Source organism: Ciconia boyciana, chromosome 12 (genome assembly GCF_034638445.1).
Source record: "Ciconia boyciana chromosome 12, ASM3463844v1, whole genome shotgun sequence".
Lineage (NCBI taxonomy): Eukaryota > Metazoa > Chordata > Aves > Ciconiiformes > Ciconiidae > Ciconia > Ciconia boyciana.
Window position 1 is genome coordinate 3,779,453 of NC_132945.1, and position 27,666 is coordinate 3,807,118.

General features: G+C 39.1%; 1 protein-coding gene across 3 annotated transcripts in view; it reads left to right on the forward strand.

Moving 5' to 3' along the window:
- The window catches only part of DACH2 (dachshund family transcription factor 2), a 315,536-nt gene extending 289,697 nt beyond the window's left edge, over window positions 1-25,839 (forward strand). For 2 of the 3 annotated variants that reach the window (XM_072876845.1, XM_072876847.1), the window contains 5 exons: window positions 7,103-7,248; window positions 7,781-7,928; window positions 11,928-12,071; window positions 15,118-15,183; window positions 24,994-25,839. In XM_072876845.1, the coding sequence (XP_072732946.1) occupies window positions 7,103-7,248; window positions 7,781-7,928; window positions 11,928-12,071; window positions 15,118-15,183; window positions 24,994-25,031 (542 nt within the window). In that variant the 3' untranslated portion in view covers window positions 25,032-25,839. The remainder of the gene's footprint in view (window positions 1-7,102; window positions 7,249-7,780; window positions 7,929-11,927; window positions 12,072-15,117; window positions 15,184-24,993) is intronic. The other variant, XM_072876846.1, reaches the window with a different exon arrangement.
- The last annotated feature ends 1,827 nt before the right edge of the window (window positions 25,840-27,666 follow it).

Below are 27,666 nucleotides of genomic sequence, written 5' to 3' on the forward strand. Positions count from 1 at the left end.
TTGCACGTGCTGCCTGAGGACGTGGCAGAGCAGGCGCGATTCTGCCTGCGAGGGGACCTCGCCGTCTGCCTGGGGGCACTGACACTCTCCAGCCAGCTCTGGCTGCCTGTGCTGGTAGGCTGACAGTTCAGTTACCGGGCATTTCTTCAGCTTGAACACCACCAACCTGTTCCTATTTATCTTCATCATACCCAGCCCGTGTTTCTTCACCTTTCTTACGCAGTAATTTTACTGTTTATTGTACTGCTTCTTGGATAGCTTTTTCAGTTTCTTGTATGATTTCTCTTCTTGGTGGCAGTCACCAGAATCTGTCTCTAAGGAAAAAGGAGAGATTTTGTATTAAGGACCTAATGCAGCTTTGCAAGAAACCCATTCCTGATCAGATATTCCAGAAGGACTGGGAAAGCAATTCCTGTCTTCCCCCTTCCTTCTTGATTTCTTCCTCCTGTTGTCCTATTTATATTTTTTTTCATAAATGAATATTGTGGAAATGATTTGGACTAAAGTTATTACATTAATTATCCAAACTGACATTTTTGCAGTGTGTGAAAGGACAGGGTGGTATGTAAAATAGATGCACTAAGAACACCTACAGTATGACAACAAGTACCAGGGTAATTGCTGAAAATGAAGTCTTTTCTGCTATCCCTTCCCTTCAACATCTGTTGTTCCATATGGAGTCATAAATATTTGCAATAAAATAGTTGAAGAAATAATCTCAACATTAATAGGGAAAAGCTGAATCCGCCAAGAAAATTGAAGAATCTTTTTTTTTTTCTTGGCAAGTTCCTCCTACCCATCCTCATCTGACAGTTTAAAATCTCAGTAGAAGAACAGTCAGACTACAGTGATGCTTAAAAATCACCACAAAAAAAGCCTTTGTGAATGTTAATAGGAGAGTTAGCTGAGAAAAAATTTATAACCTCTTGATGATGGCCATGAGGAGGATTTTGTTTATTTTGTTTCCTTTTCCTCCTTTCTTCCATGCCACAGTAATTTTATTACTAGCCTTTTATTGAATAGTTCACATTTCCACTTTTCTCTATTGTCAGTAGAAATCATGCTTCTTGTCGGTGTGAGGAATGACAGGGTACTATTACTAGCTGAAAGTAACTAGTTACTTTAAATTGCCATATGGAAAATGCAGATCAATAGTTCTTAAGCTTCTACGTAGATTAAGAAGCAACTTAAAGCACAGAACAACTTTAAATGTTTTGGAGTCCACATTACCAAAACCTGCCTGAGGAGCAGCTCATAGGAGAATGCAAGTATAATAATAACACAGACAAACTATAAATTGTAAATAATTGTTGTGAATATAAAATATAGCATTTTTGAAGGCTTTTTATATATTTATTAGTAGCCTTAATGGTACTTATGGTTCTCCTTAATGAACAGAATTTAATCAGGTGACATCAGTTGCATTTGTTTTTCTTAATCTGTACGTATTGCACTTTAGACTGAAGTTACTTGCAATGAAACATTTCAGTTCTGATCTCTGGCTCGTTATTTACTGCACTTCTCAATTTCATTTTTTATTATTGCAAACCTAGTATCTCATCTAACTCAGGTCCTTTTTTTTACAGTTTGAATTAATAAGATATTTTCAGGTGTTTTTACTGTCAGTGCCATGTGAACATCAGAGGATATTGTAAATATGTTGAAGTTATAAATAGGTATAATTTTCTGTGGTATTAATGAGAGTACATTGATGAAAATGTCAAAGCTGTATCTTGATAAAGCACCTCTTGATAAAGTGCACAGGTAAAGACAATTTGTAAGCTGTAATTTCAGCCTTTTCTAGTGAAGTTTTAATTTCTCTGCTTTTTGCCTTCTCCTATTCAAACACTAAGTTCCTGCTTTATGACGTCCTTCAGGAAAACACACCCTCCTCATTCCTGAGAACGGGTCTGTGGAAAGGTGGTGAACGCGTTGCTTGCGCAGTTTGCTTTCTCTTTTTTTTTACTACTCCAAATACTCAGTTTTTCCTAAGCCAGCACATTGCTCTAAATGTAACAGACATGGTCTACTTTTTGCCCGTGTTGAAAACAATGAAAAGGTTTTATTAAACACTTCTTCAGGATAAAACCGATTGATTTCAGAGTGTGTAGGTGAGAACCAGCTTAGACGCAAATACTGTGAGGCGGAACATAGTTGATGTTACTGGTTTCGGTAGTTTCCAAAAGCTTTTAAGGCAGCCTAGAAATGTATATATAATGATTAGATACTATTTCTACAGTGAAGTTTTTTTATGGCAAAGCTCAGTAGTGAAAAATGCTTGTGTGCTATCAAGTGGTATCAATCATTTGAAAATGAAATAAAGTCTGATTTAAAGCTAGTGCACTGGATTAATCAGCTACTCCCCAATTGCATTCATTGAACCTGTTCATTCAGGGACTGTAATTAAGAAAAACAGCAGTGACTTTAAATTTGGCACCTGAATCACAAGGTTAAAGCAGTAAATTTCTAAGTCTGATTGGTGCCAGGTTAGGAGGAGGTATCTCTTTTCTCACTGACGAACAGGAGTGCTCAGCTCCTGGCAGAGCAGCAATGAGTGAGAGAGAAAAAGGCAGACAGAGGTTTATGGAGGATTTTCAGAGTTATTAAGACACTGAAGACAGATAACCCTGTCCTTGCAGGCTTACAGATACAAAATATTTGAAATAAACAATGCTTCAGATTAAAGGTTTTTCATACTTACCTTATTGTAAAAGAAAAAAAATTCTACTAGTTTCTAGTTGAGCAACACAGAAGTTGCCAAGGTTTAAAATTAAAATGAGAAGTCTCACTTTTTTGGAAAACTGGTTTTTGCAGTCAAAAATTAGAATTTGGGCCCTAATTCTGTCAAAATACCCATGTTCGGACACCCCTGCCTATCACCGTTGTTGTGAAGTAGGTACACAACTAGAAGTCAAGGGACCTCTTGCCACTATAAAAATATATTGGTTTGGATGATTCTGTAAGATCTTCGGGCAAATAATGCGATTTCAAATAAAAACGTAGCATCTTATTTTCAGAGATGAGTAGCATGTACAACTCAGCTGGTGTTGCAGATCCTCTGTTTTATTTTATGAAAGGTCAAAAAGGTCCATTAGAGTGCCTAGGCTGTTCTTTTGTAACTATGGGCCGTTGAATGTAATCCCCATCACTCAGATACGAAGCTCAAAGAATTAGAATTGCGATAAACCATTTTAGTCCTTAGGTTTCTAAATTGTATGCCACAGGCAGGGAAAAGGAGTGACCCAGCTGCCATCGATGTTCAAAACCATCTTATTAACGCTGGCTGAGGGCTTTCTGAGATCCGATGTCTTGGTTAGTAACTAACAGATTAATAACTATAAATTTTGTATAAATTGTTACTCTCTTCTCCATATGCCACATATTTATTTTATGCATGAGTTATATTCTATAAGCGATTTGAGGTGAGGTTTACATGTAATGCTTATACAGCTCCAGACAGATAAAGTTTTGAAGTGTATGTGAAGAAATAACTTGGTGGTCTAACTAGTGTTAGGCAATATGTAAATTGTAGCTTTAGTATTTCTGCCGTGTTTTGAGCGGGATGTGACATGTCACGTGTATCAGGTACATGAATGATGGATTTAAAAACATGCCTTCTGAAACAATATAAACCAGCTGGCAAATAAAAATTGCCTGTTGGTTTGGGCCATGCGCTGTCACGCAGGGAGCAATTCGCGTTACTCGTGTTCCCAGTGCTGCATTTAGTCCGTAGGTTGATGCTTCATTTTCAAATCTCTATTTCTGCAACTTAGGCAGAAGACAGAAGATGAAATACTTTAGTATATTGAATTAAGAACAAGAAACTTTCTAGCAGATTTCCATGTGCTTTCCTGGGATAATATTCCATTCACTGTTAGTGTTTACTGTGTATTTCTTTCTCTGCAATATAATTCTTGCTTTTGTCTATTCATCTGGATGTCAGCTAGAAATTAAAATAAAAAGACTGCACTCTAAATGGATTCCTGAATGCTATTATAAAAGCATGGCAGGTTTAACAAACAAGCTCGATAAAAGTAGTTCCCACTTCGCTTCAATAAATAGAAAGGTTGTTTGTGTCCTTGGTTAGATTGTAGTTGTCCTAGCTTTATTTCTTGCTTATTCTGTTGTACTATATGTGTGAGTGCAGCTTTTAGCATTTATATTTTTAGTGTTCTTTAAAATCAAAATGCTTAAATCAACATCTTTTTTTCTATTAGAGATATGCATTTGGTACGATCCACAAAAAAAGCTTCCAGCACGTGCTGTTTTTAATTGCTTTACCAATTGTGATTTCTCCAGTCTAGCTAATAAATTTCTGCCTAACTGTGCACTTACTCAGAATATGGGCAAGATGTATACACCATTCAGATGTGAAGACCTATTACAAGATTGAAATAGATTTCTAATGCATTTATCATTCATCTTTGCAGAGTGTGATTTCAATCAGAAAAAAAAATGATGAATGGTTTGACAGTTTCCACCCATATACGCTAAAACATAATATGCTTCTTCTAGTTTTCAGCTATTACGGACTTTAACATGCAATGTGACCTTGGTCTGCAAAGCATGTTTGGTTAGCACAAAAACTTAATCATAAGAAGTCATAAGTAGAATCCTTCTTCTTTACTGCCCTTTTTCTGGGACCTGGAAATTTATTGCTTCTGGGACAGGTAGGATATGAACAATGGGCCAAATAGAGTCCAGGGTTATCTCATCTGTGTGAAAACTGCTGCTGAAAATCGATGTGACCTCTGCTACACTGTCATCCCAATTCCCACCCTCTGTGTCCTATTTGTCTTTTGGTAGAAGCTTAGATCTGTGCGCTGTCTCTATGTGTCTCTCTTGGGCCAGATTATCAAAATGAATCATTGCCTGCATACCTCTTATATTTCTATTTATTTTCCTGGTGTTGACTAGGTCTGATGAAATATGATGCTTTTTGCATTTGATCCTCACTGCAGCAAGCAGCACCTAATTTAGCTGTGTCTATCTCTTTAAAGAAGAGTAATACTATTTTGAAACTTCAATCTGCTGTACAGTAACATTACAAACCATAGACCATGCAACCTGTCTCCACAGTCAATAGTAATTTTCCTTTTGGCCAATTTAATGTTATTACTTTCCTCTCCAAATAGTAGAGATTTCTAAGCAGCTATGGTTTTGTTATGCGTACTTCATGTATTACTTTCTTTTTCAAATGCCACTTCTGTTTAGTCTTTTGTGACCCCATGGCTTCGATATTATTTCTGGATGGCATCATACGCAACAACTAATCGCTTTATTTCAAAAACTCTGCCACTGATACCAGAGATTTAAATATAAGAAATGGTGTAACTGAATCAGCATGAACTCCATGGTCTGAGTATGTTAACCAGCGTTGTTTTTGTTTTTTTTTTTTAAATGGATCATTTAAATTACATGAACACAGCTCTACGATGATAGCTACGAAGAGCTGTAGAGGTTACTGGCTTTTGTTGTTATTAGTCCTGAAGAATCATTATAAAGACGTTCCATTTAATGAACTCACACAGTGAAAACAAAATACTCCCTCAACAGAGATTTCAGAGAATACTTGAAAACTGCTAATGCCCCTGGTTCGTTGTCAGTAGGTGTGTTTTAGAAACACAGCAAAACGTGCCTGCTGCTCAACAGATCCAGGAGTTTGGAGCATCTAGGTCATAGTACTGCTGTAGAGACGCCGTGGCTTAGCTCGTTGTTGTCAGATTCTTTCTGAGGTTTTAGCTCGGTTTTTTTTTAATAAGAGAGGTGGGAGAAGGAGGCCTTTTGAATACGGTATGGTCTAATTGTAAATCGTGGCTTTAATATGACGAAGACACTTGACAAATGAAACTATCAGGACTGGCTGTGCAGGTGCCCTTAGAAAACATGTGCGTCATGAACTTATGGTCACTACATTAGTTGCAAGCTTTACTAAAAAGCAATTGCTGAGAAGATACTGTTCATGATTTCTGCAAGTGCAGGGACATAATATATGTAGACTGGTTTTCCCTGGAATGTTACATAGAAATATTTTTTTAACATTTCAGAGTAAAAGAAATGTACAGAGTTTGGCTCTGAAGACTGCTAGCAGATTTTAATTTTGTGGTTTTCAGCAATTAACTTGATGTTTAAAATGAATACATGGGGAAGAAGTACTCATAGGGATCTGAGAGAAGGAGATACATTTACTATCCTAAAATAAGTTTAAATTATCCTACTCAAAAATGTGAGTTCATTGGTGATAGTACTGATTAATCACAAAACTGAAAGGATTTTTGAAAAATAATTACTGATGGTGTTTCTTTGCGGATACACATTTCTACTGTCTGTGCACAGCTTGATCTATAACAACACGATCTATTTGAAACAGCGAGTGAAGGGGAAGCTACCAGGTCCCGATTCTACAGTCTGTAAGAGAAGCGTCAATCTAGTTCTGCGCGGTACATCGCAGGAGCGAGGCCCTGTGCCGCCGCGCCCTCTCCGCCCGGCCGCTCCTGTGCCCCCCCACCGCCCAGCTCGCTCCGTACCTCCGGTAGAGATCACTCGGCAAAGCCTTTTTGGCTGCTGCCTGTGACTAGAAAGGCTGACAGTAGCAAGGTACTTGTTAAGAAAACCTGTGCTGACACTTTACTGACAACTGGAGTTGGTGCTAGCTAAGCAGGAGGGGATGACTCAGTGGAGATTATTTACTGCTGAGTATGGGAAGGGCAGCGTTAAAGGAGTAAAGAGATGTGATGCATTTCTTGATTAGAATTTTGTCAAGGTTATAGCAACAAAAATGCACATCACAGAATGGCAAACATGATAGAATGAAGAAAGGTCATTCAGGTTTAATGAATTGTGTAATACTGTTATAATTCTGTAGAATTTGAGATATAATAGTCTATACTCTCTTACAGCTTCAGTATATTTATTATTGTTCTGTACTATTTTGCAAAATTACCCTAGCAACAATCACAGCTGCCCGAAGACTGAAACTATGTCAGTTTTACTAGTGCGCTTGTATTTTGACTTCCAGGTAAACAGAATGCTAGTTTCTAGAAATTACATTTACTTATATTTCCAATGCTTTCTGATGTTGCTTTTAAACCTATCTTTACAGAAGAGGTCCAAATTGCCATTCCAATAATGAAACCAACCTTAGATAAAGTCCAACTGGCTGGACAGGCCTTGCCTCCTGGATTTCCGGCGCCATTTCTTTTCGCTGATGGTCTTTCATCAGTAGAAACACTATTAACCAACATTCAGGTAAATTATTCTCTATAGGGCCAGGCTATGTCATGACAGATAAAATGTGTTTCTTTTTCAATCTCTTTAAAAAGTTTCAGAAACTATTTTGTATCTGCAATGCTAATTTCTTTTATTTAATGTAATGCTTAGGTTTCCACTATCTGACGTTATCGATCGTGAAAGGGTTTCATACATTGTCTATTTGACTTAATAGTTGGCAATAATGGTCATATTAAAATTCACCAGTCTCATTATTCCTCCTTTGCTTCTCCCTGCAGTTGACCGAGGTCAGCAATGATATGGCACTCCATTTGTAATAAACCACATCAGTAGGATGAATTAGCAAAAACTATACTGAATGATTCCATGCCACAAAATTGCTCATATATAACATTTAGCTACTTCAGATGCCCAGTTGCATTCCAGGTCTATGGGTTCCCACCTTTAATTTTTCTGTTTTCCTAGAGGGTGTAAAAGAAACAAATGGATGAATTCTGTCACTGCTGAAACAACCTGGTATTTTCAGATCTTACATTTGTGTGTGTTTTAGGGCCTACTGAAAGTGGCTGTGGACAACGCGAGAGTCCAGGAAAAGCAGATACAGCAGGAAAAGAAAGAGTTAAAGATGGAGCTTTGTAGAGAGAGAGAACTAAGAGAGAGCTTGGAAAGGCAACTCACAGCTGAGCTGCAAAGCAGAGGTGAGTGAATGAAAAATGGAGTTTAGATATCTATTAAATGTATAACCCTTTGGCATTTCCAGCTGGAGCTATTGAGGACTTGGAGTTAACTGACATTCATACTTCAGTGTAATGCAGCAGTGGACTAGCACTGGTAATGAAAGATTTAAATTTAATAAAAGCAGAATGAAGCACACTTTTCTGTAAGCAGACAGAACAGTGACTGAAGGATTATTTCCTGGAGGGCAGCTAGCTGCAGAGAGTTGTGGCTGGTTCTGTGGAGGAAAGCTGATTCAGTTTCATGGCTTTCACATGTATTATTACCACTCCGCCTGTGTATTCCCAGCCTGATTTCTTCATTTGACAGCTTTAATTTCTTTTGTTTTCTGCTATTATCCTCCAAGCATTGAGGATCAGTCTTACTATGAGAAGAGAGTATGTCTGTAATTTGGGTATTTAGTTGATTTTTTTTTTCATTACCTTACTACTTATCTAGCCCACATTTCTGTAGTTTAGATGCTAGTCAGCTAGTTTTTCTTGTAGGTAACTTCAGTGCAACAAAATAGGCAGAACTACGAGAAGTTGTCTACCCAAGTGCAAGATCTGAAGCAAATAAACCTAGATAATTTTTTTTCCATCAGGAGAGTGAGATACAATAGCACTCCCCATATGGGGCCTTCTAAGACAAAACCATGACTGTTCAGAAGCTTTTGATAATAATAGGCAATTAAATTGGTAAATCTGAATTTTTCGCTGTGATATTGCAAAGAAGGCAGTATTCTTTTTAAAATTCAAATCTGCATCTAAAGGAGAGGAATAGTACTTTATGTGCCAAAAGCTACTTTTAGATTATATCCATGAAATCAGAAAGATAAAACTAGATAAGACCAAAAATGTAGGTGCCAAGTACTATCTTCCTGTGTGTTTTGAATTGAAATTAGTGTGTGGAACAGAGCTGTCTGCAGCACCAAGTCTCAGTAAGAGGCACCAAAGAAGGGCACTTCTAAGTCGAGTTGTGAAGGGTCAGTAAATACTATTGAAGTTGTTAAATTGCAGTGGGCGCTCAGAAATGTTGCATCACCCCAGTCTGAGTGTGGATGAGACTGCTGTAGTTCTATAAAATAAAACTTATCTCCGTGTAGGCAGACAGCACACTAGGCACCTCCTGCGTCACATTTAAGTCAACAAAAACCTTAAGCCATTCGCAGACCTTGTTGGCTTCTGGCTCAAAAGAGAATTTCACCAATAATCGATATCCTCAGAAGTGTTTGTCTTTCAGGTCATCGCCACATGCACATCTTTATTACTACAGAAAGTCAGAGAGAGGCTTTTTCACACGGGTTGCTTAGTTTTGCAAAGTTACGTTCTACAGATTACATTTTGACATTCATAATTTATTAAGTCTCTCGGAGATTTCCCATGTAATTGTATACTGTTTTTTTTTTTACCCCTGACTGGAGCATTCACAAATCCAGAAAGATCTGTAAGAGTCAATAAGAATTCAGTTGAACAAGTGGTCGCAAAATGTTATGCAAATACTGTGGATTTTCCCAGAATTTTTCCAAATTTTTTAGTAAATTTTCTAACAATATTTTGTGATTTGAAATTCACAGGTATCTAATATACAGGAGAAGCAAATAAATAAAAGGGATTGGAAAATACTGCTTGTATAAATTCAACTTTCAGTTTAACAATACTTGTGAGCAGTATTTGCCTGAGAGTACACACTAGCAAACTTAAGTCTAAAATAGATGGCAATTTTAAAAGGGCATTTATGTTTAAACTCAAATTCTTTTTAGTCTGTTAGTTTTATCTACCTTTTCTGGTGCCATCGCTTCTCCATTTGTTTGATTCCGTAATGAATCCATGGGATTAAGTACTGCTCTGTGGAATTTGACTCCATACGTGAACTGAAGCAGCAGCAGCACAATGCAAAAGCATTCTTCGATCCTCTGCACAGGCTGCGATGGGTTGTAGAAATGTGCTTTTGTATGAGCTGGGGTATGCTATGGAAGTGGTCTTTGACCCCTTCCAGAGCTTGCTAGAAATGTTCTCCTGCTGGTTCTGAGAAAGTATGTGGGCATCAGCTTCCAGTGCAACCAATCTTCCTCATGCCATCAGACGTGCCAGCTGATCACAGATTTCCTGCAACAGAAGCTGTGCCCAGGAGGAGAGTATTTTCTGGCTGCAGGGTACACTCGGCAGAAGTGTGGTGATGAGACTGTAGAGATCCTACCAAGCAGTACAGACCAGGGAAGGGAGGTGCAGGTCATACAAAGAAGAGACGTAAGAGCATGTTCTTGCAGCACCGGTGAAAAAGCAAGTGTAAGAGCCCATTAAAGATAGTTTAATAAGGACAGTCTGTTAGCCAGCAGGAGCACAGGAAGGGTTGTTGTTGGCAGAGGCAGATATTTTAGATGTAGTTCTGGCCCAAGTAATGGTAACCTGGTGCTGGTGAAAAATAAGGTTAAATATGGGATTCAGATTCAGGCTTTGAAAAGGAAAAGGCTTAAAAGGTGCATTTTATTGCTTGAATTTATAGAGGTGAGGGAATACAATCATAGCCAATGTCAGCAGTTCCCAATGAAGATATTGATCATCTGGCTACAATTAATAATATATAATTCTCTAGTTATAGTTTTAACTTTATAGTTGGGTTTAAGACTCAGATTAGTCAGGAATACTTCTGTTTTCTGACAGATCTTAACATGGCTGTACCAGTGGCCTGTGGATGATCTTTGTCAAGGCACTGTTTCTGCTTTCCATCTGTAAAAACGAGAAGATGAGATGACTGTAAAGTGCATTGAGATCTAATGCAAGCTGTACAGGAGCACTGTACTATTGCATTGTTACCTGTCTTAAGTCCAAACAGCCAGCTACTATATAGCATTTTATTAGACGTTAGAAGGAGAAATTGCTAATTAAGAGAATATACTTGATTTACTTACCAGTGTTATAAGCTTGTTTTCAACCTGCTTTCTGCCTGGGAAGTTCCCTTTTAATTTCTCTCTGAGAGTCTCAACATACACCCAATTCTTTTTTGTTTCTCTCCTTTCTTTGGCTTTCCCTCTTTTTTCTCCCACTAGTGATGAAGTGTGAAAGTACTCATGCTACTCAGTACATATCCCTTCTCCACGCATTTGATCTTTCATTTGATTATATACCCACTTAACCCAGCTTCTCAGTAGCCTTACACCTGGCTGCTATCTTGGGCAGTGGTTCTTGTTATTTCAGTTATTCTGCTTCAAAATTCACCCAACTGCTGCTCCATTTTTACCAAAAAAATTCCCACCTAATTCCGTGGGGTTTCACTCTCTACACCGTGGCTACTGACAGATTTCAGATTCTCCAACACTGCACACAGGCGGTTCGCCCGCAGAAATAAATTTTGTTTCCTTTTAATGTTAGAAAACATGACTAAAACTGAATCTCTGACACATTCAGAAGACTTCTCCATCCATGAGGAGTGGTCAGGGGAGACATAACCGGTGTGTTTGGATCATCTTTCTAGATAAAACTACTGGAGGAGGAGGGTGCAATATAATTCTCAGCATTAAAGGAAAAGGTTAGAATGAAGGGTGAGAGATTTATTTAATTTTGAGGATGTACATTGCTGCTGTTGCTAGAAATTAGTTTAAGCCAATGATCTGCTCAACCAAACTCTGTAGAACTGTAGCTGGAATTTAGTCCAAACTGGTGAAGTCTGTAACGTGAACCACTGCCTGGCTCTGAGACTCTTACCTTCTGGTCAGGAGACTTAAATCCATGGGACTATTCCAGAGTGAGAATAAGGTTTAAGATCTTTAACAAGATCTGAAGCCCTTTCAGATTGTTCATTGTTTCACTACAGGATACGGCTTGGGGGTTTTTTTTGCTTTTATATCAGATTCATGCCAGATTTATTTTTTTTTTTCCAAGCTAGAACTAGGCCCTTGAACACTGAACATAAATTCATTCACTGTCTCCATTATATATTAATTGTGCTTTAACAGCCATTCTTACAATATATTTACATTTCAGCAACAATTCAGAAACGCTTGAAGAAAGAAAAAAAGGCAAAGAGAAAATTGCAGGAAGCGTTGGAATTTGAATCAAAGAGAAGAGAACAAGTGGAACAGGCGCTTAAACAGGCCACATCAGGTGACGGTCTCAGGATGTTAAATGGTAATGTCTTAGTTGGCCTTTCACAGTTAGCTTAAAATTATGTTTAATTGAGTGGAAAAAAAAAAAAGTATGATGCACAAAGCAAATTCCAGAATAAAAGACCACAGTCCTTTCCTGAAATAATTAAAAATCTATTTCAGGCCATGTGCTCTGGGTCACGAATTAAAAAAAATAAGTAAGTCTGCAACTAGAGAAACAGACAGAGCAGTTTACACAGACATGACAAGAAATGCTGAATATATTACCAGAGAAATCTGTTACAGTGCCAGCTAAGACAATGTGAAATTTGGTTCCTATAAGGTTCTCTGAACTCTTCTCTCCCAGCAGATTCATTTTTAGAACTGCTGAGCTTCATTTGAAAAGCCGTTTGGCTGAAGTTTGCTCAGTTTCAGGACATATTAAGTTTGTTAAATATGTATCAGCTTTCAGAGCTGACTAGGTTTTGAATACCTCCCAAATATTCTTGTGAAACAAAAGCAAATCAGTTAATCTCCTAAACAGGGTGATTATGTTTTGGGTAGTGGGAGGATTTGCCTCTTCTGCTCAATGTGGTTCTGACCAAAGTTTAGAGCTTTGGTTTGAATCTGTAAGAATTAACCTAGTTGAGTTTTAATTAATTTCAGGTTCTGTAGCTAAGGTTTAATCTGTGCATCCCTACCCCGAAGTCTCTGCAGAGGCTCATGAATCAGAGTTCCATTCAGTCTCTGCTGCGTTTGTATGTCGTGTAGTCTTTACGTGAACTTTGTGCTGCCTACTTTGGGCAACTGAGCCACAATAACATAAGCAGACTGCAAAAACTCCCTGAACTGCTGAGTAAAACTAATGAGTTTAGCTTGTCTTGAGTTCTCAGTTGTGAGGGCTACCCAAACTGTTTTTTAAAGTTAGGGCAAGCCTGTCTACGTGAACTGCCATCGCAACACTCTGCAGTGGACTGCGAGTTGTGATTTATCTAGAGCACTGGAGAGATATAAACTCTTTAAGCAGGAGAGCAACATCTTTCAGAGGCATTCTCATCTGCTGGGTTTTATAGGCCAGCATATCACTGTAACCAGGAACTGGCTGGCTTTTCTGATGTGCTGGCAGTGAATGGTGGTGATTCAGGCATGGATATACAGCTTGCAGTTGCACCGTGATAAGGGACAATGACCCAAGGGAGAGTGGGTGGACAGAGCCAGCAGAAACCTGTTCCACCGCCTCCACTGGATCAGAAAAATGCCCAGATCAGATCCCACAGACATAGCCAGCACCTTGCGATGAACGTCAGAAAAAACCTAACATCCTGATGTTCTGTAAGGTCATTCACCCAGATTCTGCCATTGCTAGTAAGCACCTGCCGCTCGCACTACAGTTAGGAGTACTCAGCAGTTCTGGAAGCCACAAATTAAAGGGTACCAACGTGCCAGCAATGTGATTAACAGATCTTTACATCTGCTATTGTGGGCCTGGCTGCTAACGTTTTGATTTGCAGGCACACTCAGGTAGTCATGTATATGTTAGTGCCTGCAAGAAGCTGATATTTACATGCTAATCTGATTGCACATGCAAATCAGGTAGCTCATTAGCATCTTAATCCACAATTTAATTGCAGGTACGATTTTATGACAACAAAATGTGAAGGGCTATTCTGAATATTTTTAATTTAACTCTGACGGTCTGTCTCATTTAACAGATGCTGTTATTAGTTACAGATGACTTTGTCATTTTACATATATACAACATGTACTCTAAAAGGTTTGAAGAGAAAGAACCTTTTTAGATTAATAGATCAGTGCCCTGAACTTTCCTTCAAAACAGGAATCTGCATAAGGGAAACTCTATGTAATAGCAGTCACTTGTAATTTTATAAGAAAAAATTGTATACATGAAAATATTTATTAGCCCATATATATTTATAGGGCTATATATGCATACATCACATATATTTCATTTACACATATATTACTAAGATATTACTCATATTACTCTTCTGTGTATGGACTATACGTTAATGGGTTGCCCTGCTTTGACATAAGAGTCTGGTCAGGCTGGAGGGTGACCAGCAAAATGTCATCTTTGCGATAGGTACTGACACCCCAGCTAAAGTGATCTGAGAAAGCAACAGTGCAGTTACTCGCTATTTGGGAAAGCCCAGAACAGGCTTCTACACGAAAAGCTTCAGAACTGTATACGCAGCTCCCTTTCAGGTGTGGGGTTTTTTCTTGCTGTAATTTCCAAGTGCTGTATTATAAGGGAAGCAGATGTTTCTCCAGGATTCGAGGTGCCATGGATTCAAATCACATACCCTTCATGCTAATCCTTGTTGGCACAAGGTGGATAATGGCATCTGTTATCGTAACACCCTGGGGTGTTTGAGCCCCCGCCCCCACCCTGAAGGACTGTGCATACAGAGGTATTATCAATATGAAACTAAATAGTTCAAAAGTGCATATCATTATGAGACTCTTTCTCAACTTGGAAAAAAGAGCACAGTCCATTTTGGAAAGCTCTTCCCAGAAATCTGGAAATGTTTTGCATAATATCACGTACGTAGTTTTGTTTTGGGTGATAACGCATGCTTACAACATCCTGAGCGGAGTCTTTTAAATGCACTCCTTATCTATAACATGCACTCATACAAACCGATACGCACACACACACACAAACGTTGACTGGCGTTGGCTATATTCTTTGATTCTGTACTTTGCAGGTGTATGGCTGGGAGAGTCAATGTAGTTTAATGTTACCACAGTTTGGTTTTGACTTTTCTTTTTCATATGTCAGAAGCCCTCATTCTCCAAGAGAATTTTACAGACGTATTAATATCATGTGTGGGTTATTATCTGATCGTTAGACAAATGTGAAGCACGTTAAAAATAATTCACTGAGACACCAATAACATTTGCACATTTTGGAAACAATTTACTACTGAAAATTCTATGAAGACCAAATGTTTTATGCAAGACCGTGTAACTTGGAGATCACCCTAGTTTGCTATAAATATTTTTCTAAAGATGCATGAGAGAAGGACAAAGGGGAATGCATTAATCTTCGGTATCACGTCTTTCAGATGCTGGAATCCCAGATATGGAAATAGAACACAACGGAACCCAACATGACAGTGCAGCAATGCAAGGTGCAGTATGTACCGCATCCCATCACATATGTGTTTATCATGAGCCATATTAAAAATTAAATGAATTGCAGAATAGTTTTTGTCTCTCTTTTCCTGCTTTGAGATAAATGTAAATTGCACAACTTCGTTTTGTTTTCCTGTTCGATATAGAAAACCTTTGAAAGATCAGTACTTTACAAGACCAGAAATTAAATTTGTTTAAATAGAGGTGTGGGAAGCTCATATTTAGCTATCAGATATATGCGCTTAGTCCAAAAGTGATTTTACATATGATTTATCTTTTTTAAATATTTTACCTCTGATCCTTGCCTTCCTATCAAGATCATAGGTGTTTTCAAAAAATACATAAACTGTAGGTGGAAAAGGAAAGTCATGTTCATGTTATGAGCAATTATGTAGTGCTCCATTTTCCTCACTGTTCAGTGACTGTTTGTAAATACGGAACATTTGCGTATTGTCTGGGTCCTTCCCAAAGAGCAATAGATGTGTTCTGGCTATAGGCCTGTGCAGTGAGGGAGCTGTGCAGGCATCATGTAGGGGAGCTGAGGTACAGGGGTCTTAAGGGTTATTTCCATTACTGTTGGAAGCCTGTTTGGGACACGCAGAAAATCCATAGTCGCCTGTGATAAAATTTGGTCTGAGCAATTTGAACACAGAAATTCTCTGACTTGGGAGAAAGTCCCGTTTTGTAGTGTTGATTTTCTATAAAATCAACCTTTTTCTCCCTTCAGTCCTGTGCCGAGTTCATCACACACCATTCAGTTCTGCGCTGGCTACAGCCTGGAGACAGCTGCCTGTTTCAATGTAACTGCTGCTTCTTAGGGCACTTCCACCCTTTCTACTGAATCACGTAATGGTCATGTGCAAAAACTGACGTGTGGTGAAGTAACTGAAGGCAGTCGCCTTCGGTGTAGACCGAGGAAGGACTGCAGTACCGTTACAGCTACAAACACAACTTCTAGCATTTCTGAACTGTTAGAGGCTTGACTTTGCATACCTCTGGTATGCATCTGTCGTCCATCTGTCATCTATACAGGAAAGCTTTCAAATATTTTTACTGCTGTCTCTGTGATTTTAGGTTCATATGGTATGTATTACAAAGAAGGAGAATCACAGCTTTATGGTAATGCATGTATATACATATAACATATGTGTGTATATATATGTACACATACGATTAGAGTTGTGCTCTAAATACTACAATTTTAAAATCGTTACTGCCAGAAATGGTCAAAATATTGGATAAGCACTTGGGACACAAGTATTTAAATTTGACAAGCAATATATTCCTAGCATTTATGATCTATTTATGATACCTGCTGAGATGAGTGCTCAGTGCTCTTCCAAAAAGATTCTGACAGTCAAAGGTGCATCTGGACAGAACCTGGTAAAAAAAGGAAGTTCATTTCAATTTTCAGTTGAAGAAAAGAAGTTACAGTTGGCTCACATGTGTCTTCCCATCAAAAATTATTATAAATAACTGTGGGGAAAGTGATGTGTAGCCACTTCCAACAGGCGTTTACTTACTAGAAGGAATTAAGAGAACTTCCTTACACTTCCTGTAGTCTTGATATATAAGAAAACCTTGTGATTTTATGATTTTTAATTCAGGTTGGTTGTGTTTGTTTTGTTGTTTTTTTTTTTAATCTGATCCCAACGACATCATTCTTTAGTTTTAACAGGCTTTGGATCATAAAGTTTTTGTTCAGGTTAAAAGCCCGAACAAAGGGAGAACTGGATATCCACTATGTTCCGTATCTCTGAGCTCGGTGCCCCTCTGTGAAAGCAGAACATGACTTGTGCAATAGGAGTTGTAAACCTGTCATACACTCCTCAAAGGCAAAGCATCTCTTGTCTTCACCACAGGAATGAATGACAGTGTACGCCGACTTCTCTGACAGTTTTAGTATGGCAATCCTGTTCGTATGTAAACGTGTGATGAGTTTAGCCAGTTCTTTCACTAAGCACTCTCAGCTGATAAAAAGGTTTCTGAAAAGCTCTCTGTAGAGCGTGTTTAGATTTCGAAGTGTTTCTGTCCTGTAGCGGCACCATGTCTTTCATTTCTGTTTATGCTGATACTGTAATATCTTTTATTCTCTTTTCCTTTGATTACAATTTTTGTACTTGACAGCTACTATTGCACTGCCGCCTTTAACAATTTGAGCACGCTGCCTCATTGCCCCCTTCATTTGCTGCCTTTGTTTTTTGGGCCCCGGGAGGAGGAAGGGTCAAAACACATGTCCCTAATACAAAGCTGTTTCCAAGCTTCCAAAACCTCTCTCTCTTGCACAGAAAAAAGCGTTAGCATCAATGCAGACCTTTTGCTGTTGTCAATAGCTCTGCTGGACAGAAATCTATCATTCGCACAGTGCCTTCCCTTTGAAATTCAATGAGTTTCACTGCCAGTATCTCCTTAAGACGGTTTAAAGGAAAATTACAAAAATACTGCACAGCCACCTTTCGCAGTCATTAAGTCATATCATATTTTATGCTCATTTCTTAAAATGATTTTATTAACACAAGCTGTTCATATACTGGGACTCTGATCTGCATTATAAATCTTTTCCATTTAGTTGACTCATTTTCTCTACGCTTTGTATATTAATTGAACGGAAGTTTTGTGCAGATGAGACTTAAAACTTTTTTGAACTTTACAGTCTAATATCTCCGTCCTCTGTATACCTGATCTTCTAATGCAGCATAGCTTGAGCCGAGAGCAACTTTTTAGCTGACAAAATGAGAAAGTAATAGTTGCAGTAGTCGTGAAGCCCCCTGCCTAGCTGAGCGGTGCAGGAGAGGGTGATGCGTGCACACTGATACCCTTCTGGTCTTGCCTCCATAACTCACTTGTGGGCCAGCAAGATAGTGCATCAACCATTTTATCAACCAATCTCCGTTTCACATAAAATAAACATACTGGGTGTCATTAAGTGCACCTTCAGATCAATGATTTTTGCAAATGACATTCAAGTACCATTCGAGTAGTGCATTTTTGCTGATAAAAGCAAATTAAATTAGCACAACTACAAGTGTGCTGATAAAAACTAAAACCGAACAGCAGCACCATTAGCTAACAAAGTAATATTTTCTCTTTACTGCTTTCTGCCATTTAGTTATTATCCTATTGGAAATCTAATTATAATCCTTTTACTCCCTAGTCAAACTTCACAGTTTTTGCAAGCTTAGCACTGACAAGTGATTTCATTACATTTGATTGCCCGCGCCCAGATTGACTTAACTTCACTCCGAGACCTAAAAGCCCTCTCAGTTTCTCAGATTCCCTGTTTGCACATTACAGCAACAGCTCCTTTAATTAATTAGCATGAACAGCAGTAACATGAACTGCTGAACAGAAAATAACATCATTTTATGATTGCAGGGAGACTTCTCCTTTTGCATGTTTATACCTTAGTTAACTTTTGTATTACTATATGTCATTGTTAGGGGATATTGGAACAATCAGCAAAGCAATGTTGTCTTAAAATTTTAAAAAATAGATGTTACCATAATACTTGATGATAACAATTTACAAAAAATAAAAGGCTCTAAATTTCAAGAAGGAGGCGGCAGCGTAGGCAGGCAGACTTTCCTGAGGTGAAAACGTGGTTCACCCTACCTGCGGCAGGAGGGTGACCCGGGGCTGCTGCTGCTTTTGTTTGTGAAATAACCTGGCAGAGGTTTAGCACAAAAGCTCTCAGTAACCGTGAATAACTTTTTAGTTTTATCTGTTTGCCACGGATGAAGGACTGTTGAAGTTTGGGACATACTCTGGTTTTTATTATTTAGAAAACCGGGCTATATTTTTTCAATATTCTGATACAACCAGTCAGTTTTCAAATCCAGCCTATGGTAAAAAGGGCACAAGGGGGACAGAAAAGAGAGGGGTAGTGTTTTTAAGAGGTCTAACAGCATTGTTACTGTATCAAATTATACCTTCAAATGCTGCAATCCGCTGAAACCAACCACGCTACAGAATTTCAGAGCACTCTACAATTGTAAGAGACAAATTCAACATCTTGGAAATTATAGTGCTATTGTCTTGGTCTTGCTTTCACTGAAAAAAATGTTCAAGCACTTACAATTTTACATAAGAAAAGACCAGAACCCTGTGATTAGAAACTCTTGAGATTAAACTAAACAGAGGCCTGGTATTTTCCTTGGGGGCGAGTTCTTCGCTATCTTCTTCGTTTGCGTCTTAGGCCTTTTCTTCTTCCTCCTGTCCATGCCGTGCTCTGGCCCTAGTGCGTGTCCTGCTCTGGATGCTCTGAATTATTAAACCTCTGGTAGTTACTTTGTGCTGTGTCATATTGCAGTGTTTCTAGAAAAACTCTTCCGAAGCTCGTGTGCAATTACCAGACTGTCATATCTGCTGCTGAAAGCCGTCTCGTTAGCTGCTAACCAAGACAAGGCCCCTCTTAGTAACTAGCCATGAGATTACTGCGCTGACTGACTACATGGCTCGCCTGCTGGTGATACAAGTGTAGGGCTTTAAAAGTAACAGTATCGCTGATCTTAGTGTTATTTCTACTTTTGGGACGCAGTGTTTTTCTGAGTATCTCTCTCTCTCTAAGCACATACGCACATATTGGGGAAGAAGCTGAGATTTTGTGATTTACTGGAGACAAAGGGTGGGGAAAGGTTCTCCCAGGAGAGTGTTGAGTGTGAAGGTCCATACCTTTCTATTCTTACAAAGGGCTAAAACATTCATTCAATAATTCAGTGTCAGTAGGCTTGAGTATTTCCTAAGCAGGAACCACTACGTTATCTCCCTGTCTACTCAACCTGACAATGGCAATCCAGCGTCTGCATAGTTTGTATTCAGTGAACATATTCTTGTCCTTGGCTGTTGTTACTCATTAGAAATCCTATTTTCTGTACAAGTTTTTAGGTCTGTTAACATGGATGTGGAAGCGTGTGACAGAGTGGACTCAGCAGCCCTAAGCACAAAATAAGTGGGGAAGAAACCCCAAATGCAGCACCTCCACGAGTGCGCAGCACGGACGGGTCGGGGCCACGGTCCTGCCTGCTGCGGGAACGAGGACCCGCAGGGAGGAGAGGTCTGGTCCCGCTCCCCCGGAGGGAGGCCCGTCAGCTCAGGCAGCGGTAGACATCAGAGACTGCACATCTGCAGGGGTGGAAAAGAGGCAATATGAAAGAGCGAGAGATTAAAGGCAAGCAAACCAAACTTCATTAGTGCTGCTGCTCTCAGAAGCAGCGCTTATTGTCCACGTTCTTCCGTGAGTCCAGAGGAAACCACGCTCTGCTCACGGTGTGTTATTTTTTCTCTTTCACTGCTCAGTTTGGAAAATATTTACAGATAAATGGAAAGGAAAAGTTTTGCTGGACAACCAATAAACAGGCAAAGAAGTCACTTTTACGCGCTGTTGCCATTTGGCTGAATGACTAGCCCAAAACCATGAGAAGTGGGCGGAGGCCAGGCCTTTTTTTTCATGGTAGTGAAGGGATCTTTTTCTGTGTTTTTCGTAGTTGCTGTGGTCCTTACCCCACTAGCAGGGGCCTGGACGCGCCTCCTTCCAGGCCAGCCAGCGCTGCTGTTTGCTAAGAGATTCAGGGAAAGAGTTTTTTTCAGGGATTTCATCCACAGTAGAAGCTAATGCAAACTGTTCTCCGATTTTTCTCTTTTTTTTTTTTTCTGCAAAATAAGAGACTGATTCAAACTAATTAGCCCCAGCTTTGTAAGTCAGATTTCTTGTTATGGCATTGCATTTCCCATGTGTCGCTGCATCCAAAGCTCGGCTTGGCTCTGATCTGACTGCAGTGCTGACTCTGTTTCCGTAGCCCAGAAGGGTGGCGAGATCAGCTCCTGTCCGGCATACTGACGGTATCGTACAAGGCTCTCTGATTCAACCCCTCAAGCAGGAGTTGTGCAAAGCCGCTGAGAGTGCGCAGGTCTGGCACCTGGCTGCCCTCTTCCCTCCTCTGCCCTTCTGTCCGCAGAAACACAGCCACGTCTTGGCGCTGCCTAACCTCTATTTTAGCAGCTCTCCCAGCTCCTCCTGCATCTAAATTGGCAAAGTGGGATTTTCAGTTTATTATTTCATCTCTGCTACCCATACCCTCTGCAATAAGTAGTGCTGATTTTATTTTTTTAATTGCATGAGTAATTTACAGTTACTGATACAACAGATTTATCCTTGGCTTCTCATTATGTAGCAGATCCCAAATTTCCCTCCTCTGATGACTTTCTGCTCCAGTTTACAGTGTGCTGAAGGTACCTCTTCAGGTAACCAGTTACCTGAACGCTCCCAGGCGGAAGCTGTGTCGGTTCATCGCAGCTAGCCGGCTGCGTCGTGTGGCTCCAGTCCCTTCCTGGACTGGATTTGCACACCAGCATTACTGGGGCGCCTCTCTTTGTGCAAGCCGTGTGGGTACACACGGAAATTTTGTTTTAAAGTCCTTTTATGGAAATACAGCTGAATTACTGACTTAAAAGAAAGATATTGCAAACAAACCCTCACAGAGGATTCAGGAGAATGAGAGATGCTGAAGAGGCTGAAAAAAGAAAAGAAAAAAAGAAGAAAAATGTGGATAAATATGCAGGTGATAATTATTGCTTTTGATTTGTCCTTTATACACACATTAAAACCTTGAAAGAAGACGACAAACGATGACATTGTTGCTAAGAGAGAGTGCAAGAGATGAATGTATACCCTGGACTAGCAACTCGGGGAAGACAACAGCATCCTGAGGGAAAATTACAATTATTAACATAGGCTCTGGCTCACTGAGAAATTGTGGATCTTTACTTGTCTTATACATTGTGAAGGGGAAAAAAAATCCTTTCTAAATGTCTTGCTTATTAAGCCAGTCATGCATTTCACTGTAGGCTGTAAAGCAGTATAACATGCACAGGGGGCTCATAAGCATATTTTAGTGTTAGGGAATATCATTTATACAGTTTTTATATTGTCAATATTACCCCTAGAGAATGAGATTAGGCTTTAAACTACTGTAAATCTACGCTTTTGCTCACCTTTGTATAATTTCATTTTTTAATAGAATGAAGCCCACATAAATGAATATTTGATTAAGGGATAAACCTAATAAAAGAATACATTTATTGCACACAGATTTATTCAAATCTTTGCTATATAATACAGTAAAATGCTATAAAAAGGCCTGTAGCTTGCAGTCAGCTACACTGAGGAGATGGTGAATATTCTTCAAAAAGATGAATTTGACAACATCGCATTGTCTTTCATGTAGAAGTGGTAGCACAGATGCTCCTAACACTTTAATTCCTCATAGGTGGTTGCTGTATGACGTTGTTAATGCCACAGAGTTAAGTTTATTGCACAGCAACAAAAAAGTATTTTAATTTCTAGAGAATAATTGAGAGCTTTATAAAAAAGGAAATATTTAACTATGTACTTTCTGTTTACTGATCAATAATATCTCCTGGGTGGCTGCACTGTGCTTGAGCTTTGGCATTTACTTGCTCTCTTACAGATATTCCAGATACCTCCATTGAACTTCCCTTGGGAAACAAAGGGAATAGGAAGGCAAAATTGAAACCTGTTTCAAGTTTAAATAGTCAGTCCAGCAGCCCACAGTACCCTCAATGACCACCTCTTACCTTAGTTTGAAAAATAATTTTTAAAATACAATAAAAATACCAAGAATATAGAAAAATATTACTGATCCGTGCTGATCCCGTGTGTGATAAATCAACTCTTCCCTTGAATGCACAGCTGGATTCCTCCCCTCCTCTTTGCAGAGTCCTTGTTGCCAAACGCAGCCCCGTAAACGTGCGCGCATACGTGGTCTCTGTCTTACTGTCTGTACAAATATCAAGCATCAAACGTATCAAAAGATGGAGCTGACGCCCAGCGGCCATTTAAATAGAGAGTTATGTGTCTAATTTCTGCTGACTTCCATTGGTATTACATGGACTAATTCCCCAAGCACGTCTGTAAATCCCCCCCGTATAGGTGGTGGGGCAAGAAGATACCTGTGTGCGTCAGGCCCTCGGAGAGCGCAGGCGTGCGGGCGTTAGATGCCCGGGACACGCAGTCCTGCGGCTGCTGCCGTGCAGGGCGCAGAACCGGTGTGTTCCTGGCTCACGAGAAGCACGCTATGGCAGAATTTCAGCCTTTTGGACTGCCTATAAAGACTGCTCGTAGGGTTTTTTGAGGGCAGCCATGCTGACTTGCAGATTCTGTCAGTGGCTACCTTTTTTAGAAGTACAGCTTTAATATCGGCTAGGTCACCTACAGCCTGCTATGGGAAGAAGTCATGTGCAACTTCCTAATAATCAGAAGGAGAAAAAGAAAAAAATAACGACCAACAAAAACCAGAGTGTTCAATATTTGCATTTCTGCTTACCCCCTCCCCAGGCTTTTCCCCCCTAAGTTTTAGACTTAATTTTCCCCCTTAATATTTTCCCCACTAAGTTTAAGACAATCATTTTAATCAGCCAAAGGCCTGAAACTAATTTTATTCACTTCTTTGGAGGTTCCCGTGCTCCCAAACATTCCTCCGGAGATGTTATGTCCCTGGCTCTTCCGATCTTTATTCTTGTTTATATCCAAAATACATACTAAATTATCTCTGTTTGAGAGCCCGAGCCTCCTTAAAACCATGAAACATTCAATTACTAATTAGCTGTTTCCTGTTCCTAATGAAGTGAACATGTCGGATTTGGATTAAAATTCAGCTACCGCTCTCCTCTGTTTATGGTTCCAGATGTTTTTGTTTTATCTAGGAGGTTATTTTGACAGCTACTGCTAAATGATAAATCACTCATATTATAGCTGAAATGCATTTTGAAATTGAAATGTGGCAAACTTTGAGATTGCTCCAAGGATCAGTGTCAGTTAGCAGGTCAATACTTGTTCTTCCCTTATGAGCGTTCGGTATTGGCATATGTAAAACAGTAATGGGATGGATGTCAACATTATACAAAATGCTTCTCAATATTATCATTTTGCTATCATCGTCAAGATCAGTACTTGCGGGTTTAGCTGGGTGAATTCATGATTCATTGTATAATGAACAAGAATATGGATTCTTGTTAGCTTTAGTTTCTGTGGGCATTTTAATATTTATTTTTTCTCTGGGCTTAATGTGAAAAATCACAGTTGATAGGTACTGTAACTAGGAATATTTTTATGAAGGAAATAAGTGGCTTTCTACTTGCTTCCCTAAATAAAGAAAAATAATTTTAAAAGAAATGTGGCGGTTTCTGAGTGAAAGAACAGTTTCCCAGGAACAGATATTGATTTACTTATGTTACATTTTTTAATGCAATGCAATTTTGGTTTAACACACTGTTCCCTAGAAGGTTTTGCGCGTGTAATAATGGCATGTTGTAAAGCTGATGCCGTGTTACTCGGTCTGTCTTACGTGCAATACAACACAGGCTGCCTTCTGAAAAAAAAGAAGGAAAATGAGTGTTCAATATGTCATAAAGGAAGAAAATTCAAATAAAAATATTCATAGCCTCTACTCAGCAGCTGCTGGCTGGCAAGCACCATTAGAAAGGAGGCCGGTGGCTTTTTAGCCCAGCCGCGTGCCCACACCTGTGCCGCCGGGGGAGACGTGCATGACGTTCTCCGTGTGACGTTCACCTCCCCGGGGCTCGGCAGGGCTTTGTCACCAGGTGCCTCCTCTTCCATTGTAAAGCGTACTCACCTGAGGGCTGGTTCCTAGCGCTTGTAGATCTGATAATTTGGCTTGAGAAAAAAACAGTCTGCAAACAAATAAGGAAACCCACCTGAGTTTCAGTTAATTATAAAATATGTAACTGTGTAATTGACCTTTTTTCTTCTCTTTTTTTTTTTCCTCCAGAAAACAGAACATACATCAAACCCACTATTATGTACTGAAGGAAACACCTATTGCTGAAAAGTGTATAATGATCACTATTTGAAGACTATATAGTTCATGAAAAACGTCCCTTCCAACCTTTGATGCCTTCAGTACTGTGTGAAGAACAGGATTTGTAGCATGAAACTTGAAGGACAATTTCAAGCAATTTACTGTTGCTGCATCGAAAACTGCCGTATTGTCATTAAGAAATATTGAGACTTTTTACAAGCTTACCATACCAAACCAAGCCTGTTGCAACAGATCATTTTTAGGTCCCCGGAGATAGAAAGGAGTTTTAGTATTTTTAAGCACATACAGGAATTATTCCCCCTTCCCCCCAAAAAAGAACGTTTTTTTTTCCTAAGGAGGTAGCTATTACTGTATAGCAATGGCACAATGATTTTAAGCCACAAAGGTCCTCACTGGCTGTACATCATACAAGTCCAGTTTATCACTGAAACTGTTCAACATGGAGCTGTTTCGATTGTGTTTATAAATTAAGCTTTGTTTACTGAAGCAGATACTCGATATATATTACGTTTTAAAAAGAAATGTGTGTACATTTTTTAAAAGAATGATGTAAAAATTGTCCTTTCATTAGATGACCAATTCAAAAGTGTGAGCTAAACCCTAATAGCTGACGTAATACGAGGATTATAATTGATGCTTTTTTTTATGCTCAGTTCAGCTTGGCTTTTGGTCTTTTAAGATGAAAAAATGAATATGCAGTAGAGTGTTAGATAATGGAAACTTTTAAGTATGGTTTCTCTGTTGTACCATATTAAGTTAAAGTACACATTCTTTGTTAAAAATGTTCTTGCTAAAAATACAGTATTAAAAATTTTTTTGTTTGACTTTGGAAATCTTGTAAGATTTTTTTTTTTTTGACTGTGAATTCCCATAGTTATTGTACTAATGCAAAAAAATATTTTGCACTATATAAAAATACTTGAAGAAATTACTTAATAAAGAGGGTGGGTTGGTATTAAACATTTCCCTAATTATGGTGTGTTCCAGATTCCAAACTTTGCCACTGAAACGTTCCTTTCTCAAAATCCGTGACTGAAAGCTGGTTCGAGTCAAGTGGAATTAAGTCGTCACCTGCTCACGCTTTACTATCATTCAGGGTCAAAGGCACAGTGCTTGTTTACTTACAAACTCATGGCTATATACACAGACTGCGGTTTACACACACACCCCCGGAATTCAATCACTGTCACGTGCAAACAAAAAAACCCTTTAAACAGATCTCTGGGGAAGATATTTCCTATGAATATGTATACTATCTATATCTGTATGTATAGCGTTCAAAATTTCATTTATTTTTATCACTAGATTATTTTTTTTTTCTGGTTAACAGACTTTTGCTAACTTTCAAAGTGTAGCTTCCAACTATGCTATGTAATACAGCAGAAAAGAATCATCCGATCTTGCGTTCCTAAAAGAAATCTTTTCGCTTAACCAGGTGTCAGTTCAAGAAGACATGCTGGCCTCTGTTTTACAGGTGATTAAACTAATCATCAGAATAGTCTTTCAGCCTACAAACATGGTTTATTCCACATCGGTTTTTTTGCAAGCATTCTAATAACTCCATTAATCACACTGCCATTGATTAAACGATCAGAAATTGAATGATACGAAGAAAGCGGAGCATTAGGAATTGTGAGTGCTCCCGCACTCTTCATAAAAGCTCATGTGTGAGTAAAACACTGCAGCACCTGAACTTAAATTCTGCCTTTGGCTGTTTATTAATTTTAGTTGCTATTCCATCAGGATTCTCTGAAATGAGAGTTGGGCCTTATTTCTACATCTTATTTTTAAAAAGGACTTGAAACAGTCCTTGGGATACTGCAGCGTTCCTGACTGATTGACCAAACTCTGGTATTGCTCTTGGGAACTGCAGATTCTGAAGAGAGCTCTTTGATGCGTTACCCAGTATCACGCATTTTAGAAAGACTTAAAGTAACTAAATATTTCAGTCTTTGAAGTGGTAGCATTTTTGCATTTTTCTTTAGTCTCCATAAAGGCAATTTTAGCATTTTTTTTTTCCTCAATGCCCAATCTACATTTCTTAAGGCTGCATTGATACTGGGTGGATGAGCACATCATTGATCTCTAATTTGCCCTTCCCAGAATAGTTTTAAATGTCAAAGTACTGGCAAATGAGATTTAGGAAACTGATAAACTTCAGAGACTGAATCTGTTGTTAAGTCCTTATTAGGTAGCTCCTGATAAATACTGACAAGCCAAGACACTGAGCTTTTTTATGTGTCAACCTAACGAGTACACTTGTAACCAACACTTTCTGTTGGCGACCATACTAAACCCAGAACAAGCAACAGGTTTGGTCAAATGTGATTGAACAAAAGCGCAGATGTCAGTTTTTAAAAATTTCATTTTACTTCCTATCATCTCCTCAGTAATATTCCAAACGACACCCTCCCACAGAGGGATCTGGCTGTGAGTTACACTGACCCAGAAACTTCTGCGTCGTCGTTTCTGACTGATGCAGTACGAAATGGGGATGGTGACTGCAGAGCCGAGGAGCCGCTTCCCACCGGGGAGTCGGACCACGCAGCGGTCACATACTGCAGTGCTGCGTTCCAGCGTACCTCCTTTGCCCACCCGACACACAGACAGTTGGGGAACAGG